The 15,345-nt window shown below is 57.1% G+C and overlaps 2 protein-coding genes across 2 annotated transcripts; one reads left to right on the top strand and one right to left on the bottom strand.

Moving 5' to 3' along the window:
* Window positions 1-2,089: 2,089 nt before the first annotated feature.
* Window positions 2,090-5,838, bottom strand: GPR137 (G protein-coupled receptor 137). Its single transcript, XM_063093405.1, has 7 exons — window positions 4,873-5,838; window positions 4,743-4,792; window positions 3,802-4,027; window positions 3,540-3,689; window positions 3,103-3,231; window positions 2,848-2,966; window positions 2,090-2,548 (listed from the first exon to the last, which is right to left on the bottom strand). Exons 1-7 carry the CDS (start codon window positions 5,227-5,229, stop codon window positions 2,389-2,391), a joined length of 1,191 nt encoding a protein of 396 aa, XP_062949475.1. The 5' UTR covers window positions 5,230-5,838; the 3' UTR covers window positions 2,090-2,388.
* A 1,165-nt stretch (window positions 5,839-7,003) lies between these two features.
* On the top strand, window positions 7,004-15,069 carry BAD (BCL2 associated agonist of cell death). Its single transcript, XM_063093406.1, has 4 exons — window positions 7,004-7,081; window positions 7,339-7,533; window positions 14,047-14,237; window positions 14,551-15,069. The coding sequence occupies exons 2-4, from the start codon at window positions 7,347-7,349 to the stop codon at window positions 14,674-14,676; spliced, it is 504 nt and encodes a 167-aa protein (XP_062949476.1). The 5' UTR covers window positions 7,004-7,081; window positions 7,339-7,346; the 3' UTR covers window positions 14,677-15,069.
* Window positions 15,070-15,345: the final 276 nt, after the last annotated feature.

Below are 15,345 nucleotides of genomic sequence, written 5' to 3'. Positions count from 1 at the left end.
CCCGCCCGGCCCGTCGCCCCTCGGGCGGCCCTGCCCCGGGATCCTGCCCGCGTCCCCGCGCCCGCCCCGCACTTACTGTCGGCCCCGCTGCGGCTGCTGCTGCGGCCCGGGCTCCCGCGCGGCCTCGCCGGTGCCGGTTGGGCCGCGGAGGCGGCGGCGGCGACAGGGGCGGAGCGGGCGGCCGCCGGGGCTGGGACCCCCCTCCCGCAGCCAGAAGCCCCCCTCCTCCCGCGTTTAACCCCTCCGGCGCTGCGCCTCCCTCCGTGCCGCGCCCTCGCGGCCGGCCCCTTCCCCCCGCACCAAGCCCTTTACCTGCGGTCTCAATCCCGGGCTGGCCGGGGGACGCGGGTGGCAGAGGAGCCGGAGAGACCTCGCCGCTGGGTTCAACCTTCTAGTCTCGGACCGGAGCCTAGTGTGGCCAGAGGCATCAGCCTGGGCATCTGTTGGCCCACCTCTCCGGACAGGCCCCAAGCGAATCTCCTGGCATCTCCCAGGCCCATTACAGGATCAGGAAGGGCCCTCATCTCCCCGCCCCTGGGGACAGCCTGGCCCTTGGGCCCAGTGCTCATGAGGGAGGGGCCCCTGTGGGACAAAGGAATAGGGACATCTGCTGAGGGCACCTGGAATTGGCCAACGTGGGGGTTGGGACCCAGCTCTGGGAAGTCACTGCTGGAGTCCTACCCCTACTCCTGTATCCCCAGCCTTTGGTCCTCACCGCCATGCCCAGGAGTCAGCCCCAATCCCAGCATGGAACTGGTGTCAGCATTCTCTCCCTCACTGCCGAAAAAGCCAAGGCCCTGGCAGGTCCTGAACCCTCCCTTCCCTTCTCTTACCCTCTTCTTTAAAACCTTTTAAACTTTTAAAACCTCTGATCTCTCCAAAGACCCTCCTCTCGTCTCTTGTCTCCTCTTGTCCCTCATGGTGGTGGTCTTAAGCCTGGGCTATATGGCTGACCACCTGACCATCCCCTACCAGTAGGGGGCCTGGACAGGCCTCCAAACTCTCTGGAGTCTCCCTGTTCCCACTTACAGAAAAGGGGTGATTAGTGATCATTTTGGGGTGCTGTTCTGACCATTATAGAGGTCAGTATTTATAAATATTCAAAATAGCCTGCACACACAACAAAGCACCCTAGAAATGTTAGCAATTTCAACAAAAAGTGATTGTCCATCTTCAAGTGGATCATCTGAGTCTGAGATGCCCTCTCTGGAGGCTCCAAAGGCCTGGCGCCCAGGATGATCCCAAATGGAGGGTGTCGAGGCAGGCTCAGTGCTAGGCCCTTAGAACTCCAAGGAGCTGGGACAGCCAGGTGTGTAGGCAGAAGACATACTCTGATAGAAGACTCCCAGCCATGGGACAGATCTGCCAGGGCTGTGGGAACAGAGGACAGTGACTATGCTATTAGCCGAGGAGTCCCCAGGACCACCAAGCAGACACAGCGTAGTGGCAGCCCGTCCATCTGGACAAACCCACACCTGGCAGGGCCTCCTGTGCAGGCCTTAGACTACCACTGGCATCTAAAGGCCAGGTTGAGGATGGTGACAGGGAAACAGGGCCTCCAGAAATCCTGACCCATTGGGATTAAGACTCAGAATAGCCACATAACCATAGTGCTATGGGACCCAGGAGAGGGGCTACAGTTCCCTGATCAGGAGATGGAATGCCTCATAAAAGAGGTGACATTCAAAGCAGGTCTCTTTTTTTTTTTTTGGCAGCTGAATGGTATGGGGATCCGACCTTTGCCCTGGGTGTTATAACACCACGCTCTAACCAGCTGAGAAACCGGTCAGCCCTGAAGCAGTTCTTGGGGAAAGAGTAGAAACTGTTCAAGTGTGTGTGTGTGGGGGGGGGGGTGCCTGGAATGATAGTGGGGCTATTCTGTGTCAGGACAGTTTTGGGGACAAAGGCCTGTGTGGTTACCCTTCCCTCGCAGACTGCTAGCCCCTCTCTCTCCGTGCCCACCAGTCTTGATGGGGGGAGTGGTCCCTGCCCAGCCCAGCAGCCCACTTCAAGGGCCAGTGTCTGATCAGCCTTAGGCCGAACAGGCAAAGGCAAGAGAAACAAAGCAGACGACTGACAGGTAAATGGATGTGGGGCATGGACACTGTTTATTGAGCGGCAGGCTCAGGAGAGGTAGCTGGCTCCAGTGTGGAAGCAGAGGCAGCAGGTGATGCCAGGGTGCTGTGGGCATCTGGCAGCCAGGGCCATGCCCCTATCCTAGGGGAATGGCACAAGCTCACTACAACAGGAGCAACAAGGAGTCAGTCAGAGGAGTGGGCGGCCATGGCCCCAGAATCTGGGGCAAGAAGCAGCACGTGAACTTGGCACAGGGGCCTGGGGTGAGGGAGACTGGGGTCTGAGTATTTGGGGGAGGGGAATGGAGGGGGTTCACGTCTGTGGGGTGGAGTAGAGACTGTGGTGGTGGCCGCCTGGTCCTGGCACCTGGGAGAAGAGCAGAGGAGTGGTCCGCGTCTGGTTGCCCCCGTACCAGCCCGGCTCGCGCCCAATGGCACCATACCAGCTGCCAGAGCCTAGGCTGCCCGACATGCTGCAGCAGAGAAAGAGGGTCAGTTCCAGTCAGTGACTAGGGCCACATTCACAAGAGGTGGGGGAGGAAGAGAGGCTTAGAACAGAGCCCCCATGACCCAGACCTCCTGTTCCCAGGGCAAACTGCATCTCGGGCAAGGGGGTGGGGGTTTTGCAGTAGGAAAAGATGTCATCATAGGACAGATGGGGAAACAAAAGCCATGGTGGGTATGGGGAAGCAACACTCATCTCTTAGTCCCCCATCGTTTGATGGAGGCAGGCGGGAGCCCAGGGACTCTGAGGCGGGGCTGGGGCTCCTACCTGGTGGTCTCGCCACGGCTGTGCTCCCAGGAGCAGCCTTCGTCCTCACAGTGCCCGGCCCGGTCAAAGAAATAGGAACGAGAACCAAAGACCTGCCCGTTGAGGATGCGGCTGGTGCTCTTGGGAAAGGAAGCTGTCATCAGTGCCTTGTCCTGCCTCCCACTGGCCTTCCATAAATGTCTCCAGACTCCAGCCCAGGATTCCCAGTGTCCACCCCTCTCCACTGGCCCCACAAAGAAGGGTGGAGGTCCTCACCAGGTCCTGTGCAGGCCGGTGCACCCGGAAAAAGCCCACCAGTAGGGTGGTGGGCAGCAGTTCCCAGACAAAGAGGATGAGGCCGAATACCAGGTAACCTTTGTTCCCCAGGTCATTTACCAGGTCTGCCTGTGGGAAGGCAGGGGATCGTGCAAGTCTGCGATTGTGCCAAAGGGGCACCAGGACAGGGCCCAGGCCAGCTGGGGGCCAGGTATCACAGCTACTAAGAAGGCGGCAGGGCCGGCCCATGGCTCACTCGGGAGAGTGTGGTGCTGATAACACCAAGGCCACGGGTTCGGATCCCATATAGGGATGGCCGGTTAGCTCACTGGGTGAGAGTGGTGCTGACAACACCAAGGCCAAGGGCTTGGATCCCCTTACCAGTCATCTTTAAAAAAAAAAAAAAAAAGAAGGCAGCAGACATGCCGAATGCCCACCTGGTCAGATACATTGTACCAGTCGTAATCGAAGGCATCTAGCCGACTCCGGGGCGCCAAGGCCAGGGCTGCCAGGTTGTAGCAGGCCCGGCTCGCATAGAGCAGGACCATGGCAGCACCCATCGCAGCCGCCTGGCACACACTAGTCCCCTGCCACAGATGACAACAGAGGACCCTCAGGGAGGGGAGGCTCTGAGCTTCCTCTATACAGTGAAGACCACTACCCAGAGATCCCAAAGGACATCAGGGCATGTGACCCTACCTTGGCCTCCAGGTAGATGCTAGTGGAGGGGGCCCGCCGGGCGACGAGGCAGAGGCAGGCGGCGAGAGAGAGTGCGCAGATGACGAAGAGAGAGTCACTCACCAGGACTCGCACCAGCAGTAGGGCCCAGGGCTGTGCCCGGCGCCGGCGGGACAGCACAGCACACAGCACATTCACCAGAAGAAAGAGCAGCGAGGCCCCCACGAAGGCCCCTCGGACGGCCAGCCTGCAGCCCACATCACAGTCAACCCCAGGCCAGGGATGGCCCTTGGCACTCACCAGCCACCCTGCCTCCCCCAGGAGACCCTACTATCAACCAGAACTCATCATCCAGTCTGAACCCTGTTCTTCCAGTTGTACAGATGGAGAAACTGAGGCCCAAAGAGGTCAGAGGGTGACTCACTGACAGCTGTGGTACCTTGGAAAGAGCACCACTTTAGGAGTCAGAAATCGGGTTTGGTCCCTGGCTCTGCCTCCTGGAAGCTCTGTGACCTTGAACATGCTGCTTTACCTTGCTGGGCCTCAGTTTCTTCATCTCTTAAATGAGGATAATAACAGCTTCTCAGATAAGTTGTAAAAATGAAAAACATTTGCAAAAGCTCTTTATAAGCTAGAAGACATTGTAAAAACGACAATGTATTTGGGGTACTGCTGCCCAAGGTTACTCAGAAATGCAGTTTGGCTTTGGTGCCTCCATAGGCTGGAGCCTCCACTCTTTCTCCATCATGGATGACACTGGTATCCCTCCCCTCACAGTATCATGACTGTTTCTATTATTGTTGCCCTTCATGTATGCGACGCTTCTGCTGAACCATCTGCGCCAGGTGCTTTAACTTTTCCAAGCTCTTTCACAAACATTCCCTGAGTTGTCCTTGCCTCAGCCCTGCTAGGTGGGAAGGGTTCTACAGGGGGTTGAGTCCCCCAGTGTCCTCAGTACTTACAAGCCTCGGCTCATCTCTGGCCGACGCTTCGCCTTGGCCTTGAACACCACCTGAGAGCAGAGATGCCCATCACTTCTTTGGACCCTTGGGGCTTGTCACCCCCCACCCCAAAACCCATTATCACAGTTACCTGGGCAAAGTAGAGGTTCATAAGTGTCAGCGTGAAGAACTGCAGGCAGACAGGGCAGCAGTAGAGAAGCCAAAAGGGCAAGGGGCCCAGGTGGTTGGCTCGGGGAGTATCTCGGAAGTAGAAGGAGAAGAGGGTAGTACGCAAGGCGGCCCAGAGCAGACAGAGTGCCAGGAACACTGTCTGATAGCTGAGGCGCTTGTGCCCATATAGCAGCACCAGCCAGAGCTGGGCATAGACAGAGAAGAAGAGCAGGGCATAGAGGGTGGTGTAGGCCGCAGTCAGCCCCAGGGTCACCGCTGGTGGCAACGCAGGCACCAGCCCTGCAGCAGGCACCAGGCCAGACAGGTTACTCTCCATGTCAGGAAGGGAGGCCTGAATCCCAGAGACGGAGATGGAGGGGCTGGCAGGGGGCCAGGAAATAAATAGGGAGAGGTGGGAATGCAGGGTGCAGAGAGAGATGGGGAGTTCAGAAGGGAAGAAGCGGTGGCTGCCCAGGCCCCTCCTTCTCAACAGAGAGGCCCTTGCCCTTGGGGGACGTAGCAGCCCGGGCCCTGGGCCCCTCACTCGGGGGCGTGGAAGGGCAAGTAGTCTCTCCTCTCCAGGTCAGATGGGGTGGGGAGGGAAGAGAACGAAGGAGAGGAGTCCCTGGCCTTGGTCGCTAGTGTCGTCCTGGCAAGACGGGGAGAGCCGGCCGATGCCCGTCGGCTCAGGGCAGCGGCCGCTGCAGGGGGCGCCCAATGCCCCGCTCTCCCCCTCCCCAAGCTGGGAGGGGGAGGGCTTTCTCCCTTCCAATAATCCGGATGGAGGGGCTCTGCCTTCTGTCCTCAGGATTCCGGACGCTGCCCCCACCCCACCTCACCCCCACCGCGTCCACTGTCCAGCCTCGGGGGGCGGGAGGAGGCCGATGCCCGGTCTTCAGGCCGTCGCTGGGGAAGCCGCCTCCGGTCGCCTGGACCCGGGGCTCCAGCTCCCCGGCTCCCGCCGCTCCGCCCCCTCCTGCGCCTGCGCGGGCGCCGTTCACTACGCAAATTGCGCAGAGACGGACCCCGGTTGCGCAGCCCTGCGCCGCGCCCGGCGTGGAGCCATTCGGGAATTGGCGCGAGCTGCGCCGTCGGCGGGCGCCAGGGGTTACAGGAGGCGGCGAACTGCCGAGACGCTGGGCCCGCGCTGCACCCAGCGGGCGCCCGGGGCGGCGGTGCCCTGGGCCACCAACCCTTGCTTGTCTGGGGTACCACCAGTTCCCACGCTTCTCTACCCCATCCCAAATCGGGTTCGCGGCGCCCGGCTGGGGGCGGCAACGGCTTCCCCCCAACTCTGTCTCTGAAGGAAACTTCCGCCCACAGTCAAGATGGCCTCCGGGCTCCGCCCCCGCCCCCCGGGCCTTTATCCGCAGGGCTCCGAAGCCCCCACGCTGTCCCGCGCCCCGTGACCCGGCCCGCTGCCGTTCCCGCTCACCTGGCCGGCCGCCCGCCGGGCACGAAGTCCCGCGCGTCCTACGGTTCACGCTCACAGGGGCCCCTGTTCCTTCTCCCGCGCCCGGGCAGTCATCCTGCCAGGGAGGAGGCTCCCACTCTTATCTCCAGTGCTCCCGAGATGGCGCAGGGAGTTGTCCCTGACGCGGGTGGCGCGAGGATTCCCCGCCAGGGAGGAAGAGGAGGAAGCGGGATTCCCTGACCCAGTCACCCAGTACAGGCGGAGCAGTAACAGTAGCAACGATAACTGCATCCGACGACTGAGCTTCAAGTACGGCTTTGCAAAGTGTTTTCCCCCACAGTAGTCACCACTGCCTTTACAAAGTTCACACTGGCTCCTGAGGAAGGTGTCATTATCCCCATTGTACAGGGGGGAAAACTAAGGCCACAGAGGCTGAAAGACGTGTCAGCAGAAGCGGGCCTCCGGGTTCCAAATGGGGACTCTAAAGAATCCTTCACCTGCTCCCACACACGCCCAAGGCGTTAGGACATCGGGAGCTGGGCATCCGGAGACAAGGGAAAGACGCAGGAGGAAGGTGGTGGCCGAGGAGCAGGTCGGGCGGGGGCGTGGCCAGGCCTGGAGTGGCCCCGCCTCCGGGCCAACCCGAATGACATTTCGAGAGCTGATTGGGCCGGGTTGGTGACAGTACTCGTCGCCCAGGCAACTAGGGCCGGGCGCCCTCAGTACTGAAGGGAGGCGGCGGGCCCGGGTCAGGGGCCTCGAGATCGGGCTTGGGGTGAGACCTGCGTGCCGTCACCACGGGCGGGCCGGGGCTACCCCACAGCACCAGGGCTCCGAGGGGAGATTTAGGTCTCGGGCAGACAGGTTGAGTTCCCTGCCGGGCCAGACTCAGGGGACAGATGAGGGCCTGGGAGGCCGGCAGAGCCTGGGGGAGCTAGGGTGGAAGAGGGAGTCAGGGGCACCTGTCCCCGCCCCCGACGGCCACCCTTTGCCTCACCTGTGCCCTGACTACCTACTTTCTTGTCCCCACAGCCCAGAGTATGTTCCAGATCCCAGAATTTGAGCCGAGTGAGCAGGAAGACTCCAGCTCTGCAGATAGGGGCCTGGGCCCCAGCCCTGCGGGGGACCGGCCCCCAGGCCCCGGCAAGCGTCGCTGCCCCGCCCCAGGTCTCCTGGGGGACGCCAGTCATCAGCAGGGGCAGGCAACCAGCAGCACCCACCATGGAGGTAAGTACCCCACCACCACCTCCTGCCTGTCCACCTTGCCCCCTCACTCCAGCTGCATCCACCACACTCACTGAAAGTTTTGGGTAAGTCCCTACCTCTCTGAGTCTCAGTTTTCTGTTCTGTAAAACAGCAATTAATCACTACCATTTTAGGACGACTGTGTTAATTAGTTGGAATATATAGGCAGCACTTCATTACAGAGCTGGTGTACAGTAAATGCTCACAAAAGATAGCTGCTGTTGTGGGCTATGATAGAAATCAGTGAGAGGCAGGCAGTGATCCTTTAAGAGGAAGTGACTTGCCTAAGGTCACACTTGTTTGGGTTTCCTTCCTTGGGAGGTGGGGCTGGAAGTCTCCTTGGTGCCCTGCCCCAGGCTACATGTTTTCCTGGGTTCGGGCCTTCCAGCTCTGAGCTATGATCTTTCTTGCCCTGGGGCTCACACCCACAGCCCACAGCCGGGCAATCCTTGCACAGTTGTCAGGGGCAGGTGACCCCAAATGGCAGACAGCCTTTCCAGCCGGCCTGAGTAGGGGTGGGGCAGCACAGGCACCCAGATGGAAGGATGGGCACTGGAGGCCACTTCTCAGTAGTGTTCACCTCCCCAGTGCCCAGCACAGGCCTTGGCACCTAGAATGACCACAGAGATCTTCTGAAAACAAAAAGCAGGTCATGTCACTCACCTGCTGAAGCTTAAATGATCCGCTCCCCATTTACAAAAATAAGAAGGCTTAGGAAGCCTCCTCGTCATTCCTCTCTTACATACACACCCCCTGTTCTCTCAGACTGGACTCCATGACTTTAACTTCTCAGTCCCCCCACTTGGCTGTTCCTATCCAACCTCAATGTTCACGTCCTCTGCAGAGGTTCCACATGCTGTTCCAGTGGTCAGGGCTACATCAGTGAACAAAACAGGTAGGAATCCTTGCCTTTGGGGAGGTTTCATTCTAGTGAGGTTGGGGAAACAGGCCGGAAACAGACAAACGAGTAAATTAGACAGTGTGTTAAAAGATGATAATGCGCTGGAGAGCAGCATACAAAACAGACTAAAGAGAATCTAGAGTCCTGGGGGCCGGAGGATGATTTTAACTGAGGTGGTCAGGGTCGGCGTTGGAGAAGAAACATTTGGAGACAAGGCTTGAAGGGATCTAGGGTGGCTGCTACAATATCAGCGGGAGGAGAACTGCAGGCAGAGGGAAAGGTGAATGCAAAGGCTCTGAGCACAAGACCTGCCCCAGTCTGCTGTGGCCCTAGGGGCGGGAGTCAGGGGAAAGATAGCTGGCAACAAGCAGGAGCAGGGCCTTGAAGGCCATCATAAGCACTTGGACTGTGGGTGACAGTCTGCTTAGAGCAGAGGCATATGGTCTGATTTATGCAGAGAATAACCTGGGAGTTGGTGAGCAGTAGCTAGACTCTGCATTTATTTTGAAGGTAGAGCTGGCAGGATTTGCTGCTGGACTGGATGTGGCGTGTGAGGGAAAGAGATGAGTCAAGGATGATGCCAAGGAATGCGGCCTGAGCTGGAAGGATGAAGTTGCCCTTGGCGGAGATGGAACAATGAGGGTTAGGGGAAGATCAGGAGCCCAGTCTGGGCCGTGTCGGGCTAGATGAGCCTTTTAGGAATCTAGGTGGGATTTTTGGTAGGGTGCTGGTGGGAACTGCAGAGAATTGGAGTTAACCAGAGCTGTGTTTGTCTCAGCCCAGTGGAAGGGGCGGGGGCTTGAGGGTGTGGGGTGTAAGCTGGCTGAGCTGTCGGGAGAGGAGCAGGCCCTGGGGAGCCACAGCATCTGTGGAGTTGGGGTACCAAGGGAGTGATCCAGACAGGTAAGAGGTGGTGATCAGCTGGTGGGAGGCTTGGGATGGAGTTATTTGATGGTGAGAAGGTCTAGGTTATGTGCATGGGAATGAGGGGAAGGGTGGGACAAGATCATGAGATAAGGAGGGGGCAAGGAACAGAAAGGCTAGGAGGTCAGAGGTCGGGAGGACAGCTAGGTCCTATGAACTAACAAAGACAGGAGTGGTGCTGGAGAGAGCAGCAGGGAACAGGAGTAACATGCTGCACAAACTAGGGACGTGACCTGGGGGTGGACACCGAGGTAGACAGTGGGAGGGGTGGCACACTCTGATAAACAGATTGGGGAGGAGGACAGGAGAATGTCTGCAGCAGCAATGAGGAGCAGAGAGGACACCCATGCCAGCTGCAGGCTTTGGAGGAAGGACTGTGGGGAGAAAACCACCGCCATGCGAGGACAGCAAAGGGTTTCTTAAACTTTTGATTTAGTTTTCAATATCGCAAAAGCATGTGATTCCAATAAAACATCCGCAAGTGCCCATGATCTGCCAGAGCCATGGGGCCTCTGTTCCCTCCACGTGGGCAGGGGCAACTCACACTCAGCCTGGCCACTAGCCTCTGCTGGACTGTAAACGTCCCCAGGGCAGGGACTGCAGCCACCTTTGGCTGTGATGGCCCAGGCAGCCCAGTGCCTGGAATGGGCATGGGCAAGGGACAGAAGGAAGGACGTGCAGTGGAGGAGCAGCCCAGAGCCCTGGCCAGACTACAGGGTTCAGACGCGGCTCTACCCTGTATGAGCAGATTGAGCTTTAGCAGGTTAATTAACTTGTCTATCTTGGTCTTCTTACGTATAAAATGAGAATAGAACTAGTCCCACCTCATAGGGTTGTAGTAAGGACCTGATCAGTGAACACAGGAAAAGTGCTTAGGAATAGTGCCTGGCACAGAAGGGCTGTGTAAGCTGTTACTATTACTGCGATTGTTGTTATTACTGTTGCTAGGAGTTGGCCCAGGCTCTGAGAAGACCAGGGGGTGCTCATGCTTAGCTCCTAGGGGCTGCTGTTCATTCAGTGGGGATAGAGACATGAATATCCAGTGCTCCTTCGATGATGGACACATGAAATATAGGTTAGAATCAGAATGTAAGGGCCTTAAAGGTCACACCACCGAGTTTGGATTTTATCTCAATAAAGTTAAGCAATAAGGAACCACTGAAGGTTTCAGTCAGAAGACATGGTTGGGTTTTGGAGCAGGGTTGGCAAACCATGGCCATGGGCTAAATCCCTCTGTTTTTGTACAGCCCATGAGCTAAGAATGGTTTTTACTTTTTTTGTTTGTTTGTTTGCAGCTGGCCTGTATGGTGGTTTTTACATTCTTAAATGGTTGACAAAAATCCAAAGAACAATATTTTGTAACATGTGAAAATTACAAACAATTTAAATTTCAATGTCCTTAAATAAAGTGTTGGTGGAACAGGGCAACATGAATTTATTTACATATTGTTTATGGCTTCTTTTCAGCCATGACCACAAAGTTGAGTAGTTGTCACAGAGACCACGGCGCCAGCCAAGCCTAAAATATTTACTATCTGGCCCATTACTGAAAACATTTGCCAACCTGTTTTAGAGTGTTTTCTGATTGCATCAACTCTGAGCAAGGGGCTTTTGTACTGAAATGGCCTTAGTCAAGGCTGAGGCCTGCAGGTGCTAGAAGCTGAGGGTGGGTGGCAGCCAGGCCACCAGTGCTCTGCCTTCTCCTGGCAGGCAGTTTGTGTAGGCTGCCTGTGGGAGAGGCGGGATCCAAACCCAGCCTTGCCTGATGGCAAAGCTCCACTGCTTCCAACAGTCTGGATCACCGCTATTTTAATTAAGTGTGCAGGGATGCTCATGGGAGCATAAAAATGGATGTGTTCAGCCCCATCCACTTACCCGAAGCCCAATGGGTAAAGGACTTAAAGCTGGAGGGGAACTGCTGGGGCTTGGGGCACTTCCAGACACAGCCACTCCCACCCCTCTACCCCAGCCCCAGGCCAGACTCTCAGGGAGGATGGCATGAATGGTCAGGCCCAGGCACCCACCCATGCTCACACCTAGAGAAGAGATGTATCCTCTCCTTTCCCTAGAGAGGGGAGAGGCTGGCCCAGGCCCCACCCCACCATCCCATTTCTCCAAAGAGTTCACAGAAAATCCCACAGGTTTTTTCCAGTAAATAAGATACTTTTAAAAATCCACTTTACACAAATGGGTGTCATTTTGACAATGGCTGGCCTGGCATTGCTAAATCAATGGCTTTGGTGAAAATCCCACTGGTTCCTGGCAGAGCTGACACTAGCAAAAGCCTCAGGGGGGCCTTCCCCAACCTGGACTCCCAAGGCGGCCCATGGTGCAGCTGGAAGGATCCTGGGGCATGAGAGTTAAGCATCAGTTCCTGGAGCCAGACTGGCTGGGTTTGGATCCCAGCTCTGCCACCTACTAGCTGTGTAACCTTGGGCAAGTCACTCACCCTTTTTTTTTTTTTTTTTTTTTAAAAGATGACCGGTAAGGGGATCTTAACCCTTGACTTGGTGTTGTCAGCACCACATTCATCCAGTGAACTAACCGGCCATCCCTATACAGGATCCAAACCCGTGGCCTTGGTGTTATCAGCACCACACTCTCCCGAGCGAGCCATGGGCCGGCCCGACTAACCCTTTTTGTGTCTTAGTTTCCTCCTCTGTAAGATGGTGACCATGAAGGACCTCCCTGATGGGGTGTGGTAAGGACTAAATGAATTAATACATGAGAAGCACTCCCAACCTGACTCGGCCAGTGTTCTTCTGCTTGTTCTGATTCCCAGGTGAGGGGCAGTGCCCAGACCAGTGCCCACGTGCAAGACGCTCACCTTCTGAATGTGGGGCCTTGCATCTATCGAGTAGTAGAGAGGAACAGTTGATGTTTCCTGAGCACTTAGGTGGCCAGGCACCTAAGGGTAGTGTGACAGTTGCATGACCTTAGGCAAGTTCCTAACCTCTCAGTCAGTGCCTGTTTCCTCATCTGTAAAATAGAGAGAACTTGGTGTCTGCCTCACTGGGAAGCTGAGGCATCAGGAATGTGAAAGGGGCAGGGCAGGGCAGAGTGGTCTCCTGGTCTCATTTGTTCTCATGGTGGTCCTGGACGATAGGGACTGCCCCCATTTCACATAGAAAGACACTCAGGCCCCAGGAGCTGGAGAATGGGCTCAAAGTCACAGAGCAGGAACATGGTGGATGTCGGGCCCACCTAGCTACTGACCCCTACTCTACTGCCCAAGGCACACAGAACCGGAAAGTGCTCTGCAGATGGGTGATTCTTATCAGGGGTCTTTTTATGGCTGGATCTCCAGCCCCATCCCCAATCTTGACTCCTGACTTAGCTGCTTGTTCTCCATTGCCATTTCACTCCTCAGGGCCTTGAGGTGTCTGCACCTGACCTCAGGGTGGGCCTGGGCTTTGGTGAAGCTCAGGAGGGCCAGACGCTCTGACTACACCTTCTTAGCCTAGGCCCTTCTGGACCCAGTCACCTGGTTCACTTCCTGGCTTTCCCAGTCATATATCTGGAGCTGAGACCCTTGCAGGCTCTGTAGCTGACCCACAGAGCTTTGCCTAAGGTCCTTTAAGGAGGATACATTTTGTTTATCTCCCAGCTTCAAAATTGGCCTAAACCTTATCTCCTCCAAAAAGCCTTTGCTGTGTGCAGGCTCCCCTGCCTGTTGTTCACTCTGTTACTTAGCTCTGGGTATTTTGTCTTTGTTGGTTTGGGTGCAGTTGGCAGGAGTCGGCAGCACACAGTGCACAGATCAAACAGACCACTGCAGCGGTGCCTCTGAATAGTGACCCACAGTGCACTTACAGTTTACAAAGCACTTTCACACTCTTTATTTTATGTGACCTTTAGACAGCCACTGGGTATGAGGGCCAGGACTATCCCTTCACAAAACAGAGGAAACAGGACCAGAGAGTTGAAGGTTAGTTGGACAAGGGAAGGAGTGCATAGCTCAAAAGAAAATCACTGGATTCTGGAATCCACCAAACCTGTAGGCACTTACAGCTTCAGGGCTTCAGAGCAGTGTGACCCTGGGTGTGTCTTAACCTCTCTAAGCCTCTGTCTCCTCATCTGTAAAATGCAGGCAATGTCAGTACTCACCTCACAGGGTGTTTAGGAGGACAATAAGGGAATGTCCTAGCACATAGTAAGTGCTCCATAAATGTTACCTACAAAAGTTAACACACAGTTGAAGACGTTTTCTCCAAAGCAGGTGCTACAGGGGATGCAGACATGTTGCTGTTAGGTTCTTGTTCCCCAGGGGCCCTTGCAGAGTTGGAATTCAGTCTGGGGACCTGGACACCTCCCTATCCAGGGGATTGGTGCCCTCTCCTGCGGAACGGACATAATAAATACTATTTCTTATGCCCTTAGTTTCTCCTAGGCCCAGTGGAAGGTCATTTCATACACTAATGGCTTTGTCCGTTATTGGCACTCAATAAGGATTTGCGGGATTAATGAGAAGTTTACCCAAATCTTCACAAAAGCCCCCTGAGCTTCCCTAGAGTTACATATGAGGGAACTGGGGCTCTGGGAGGTAAACTGCAGTGTGCACACAAAGACATCAGCGGGCTGGCCGAGATAAAGGTGAGGGTTTCGGCAGAGCCGGGGGCAGAAAGGAGCAGAGATTCACATCGCCCCCCGGCCCCTGACCCTCTCTGCAGGCGCTGGAGCTGTGGAGACCCGGAGCCGCCACAGCTCGTACCCAGAGGGAACCGAGGTGGATGAAGGGCTGGAGGAGGAGCCCAGCCCCTTCCGGGGCCGCTCGCGCTCGGCTCCCCCCAACCTCTGGGCTGCACAGCGCTACGGCCGCGAGCTCCGGAGGATGAGCGACGAGTTCCAGGGCTCCTTCAAGGTGAGCGCCGTTCCCTGGCGTGCCGGAACCTGTGGTCCCAGGCTGCTTCCACCAGCCTGCTTCTTCCGTGTCCCAGGACCCCTCCCCTCCCACCAGCCTGCTGCCCTTCCGTGTCCCAGGGCATGCCGGGATCCGTAGTCCCAGGACGCCCTCCCCGCCCACCGGCCTGTCCCTTCCCAGGACACGCTGGGAGTTGTGGTCTTTATTATCTCCCTCGGGATCTCTTAGAGGCTGGTTTCCGGAAGTGGAGGGGCCGGGCTGGAGCCCGCATGATAATTAACTCACTTAACACTTTCCTCTTCCCACCCTGAAGGGACTTCCTCGCCCAAAGAGCGCGGGCACAGCGACGCAGATGCGGCAAAGCTCAAGTTGGACGCGCATCATCCAGGCCTGGTGGGATCGGAACTTGGGGAGAGGAGGCTCCGCCCCCTCCCAGTGACCTTCCGTCCCGCATTCCCGAAACCCCACCCCTTCCCGTCGCCGTTGGCGGCCATCTTGGGTGTGGGCGGAAGTCTTTTCCGCAGGCCTTATGCAAGAACATGATCATTCTGTCCCTGTCGGAGGGAGGCGGCCTGACCCAGAGCCCTATTCCTTTCCGGTGTGTGCGCGAACCAGGGAGCGTTCGGCCCTATTAGGAGTTCGGCAGTTTTTTCGCCCTTACCCGCCGGAAGGGGCTCCGTGCCCCGCTCTCCGGCGCTGGGCTGCCCTCAGGCTCCTGCGTCAATTTACAAGCCGGGATTAACTGTTCCTTCTCCAGAACCCCTTTCCCCGCGGTGACCCTGCGGACCGACGCTCGCGACTGAATGTGCTAATAAAGCCCGCGTCAGTGCCACCGAGTTTCCTCTGTCCGTTGCCTGCGGCTCCGCGGGCCGGTGTAGCATTTGACACCTGAGGGAAACAGGCTGTTTTTGAGTGACAGCCGGGGACCGAGCCCAGGAAGGGTCGAGGTAGCAGGCGGCGCCAGGGCTGCCCAGCCTCAGGGAGGCGGAGCGCGGTCGGGCCCCAGGGGCCGTCAGGTCTTTATCTCTAATATGGTAATTGGGAACTGCAGCCCGGCCGGCCGCCGGAGTCTTTCGCTCTGCAAACCGTGCCGCGGCTCCCCAGGGAG

Source organism: Cynocephalus volans, chromosome 4 (assembly GCF_027409185.1).
Source record: "Cynocephalus volans isolate mCynVol1 chromosome 4, mCynVol1.pri, whole genome shotgun sequence".
NCBI lineage: Eukaryota > Metazoa > Chordata > Mammalia > Dermoptera > Cynocephalidae > Cynocephalus > Cynocephalus volans.
Note: the sequence above shows the minus strand (reverse complement) of the source record. Positions and strands in the feature narration are given on the sequence as shown.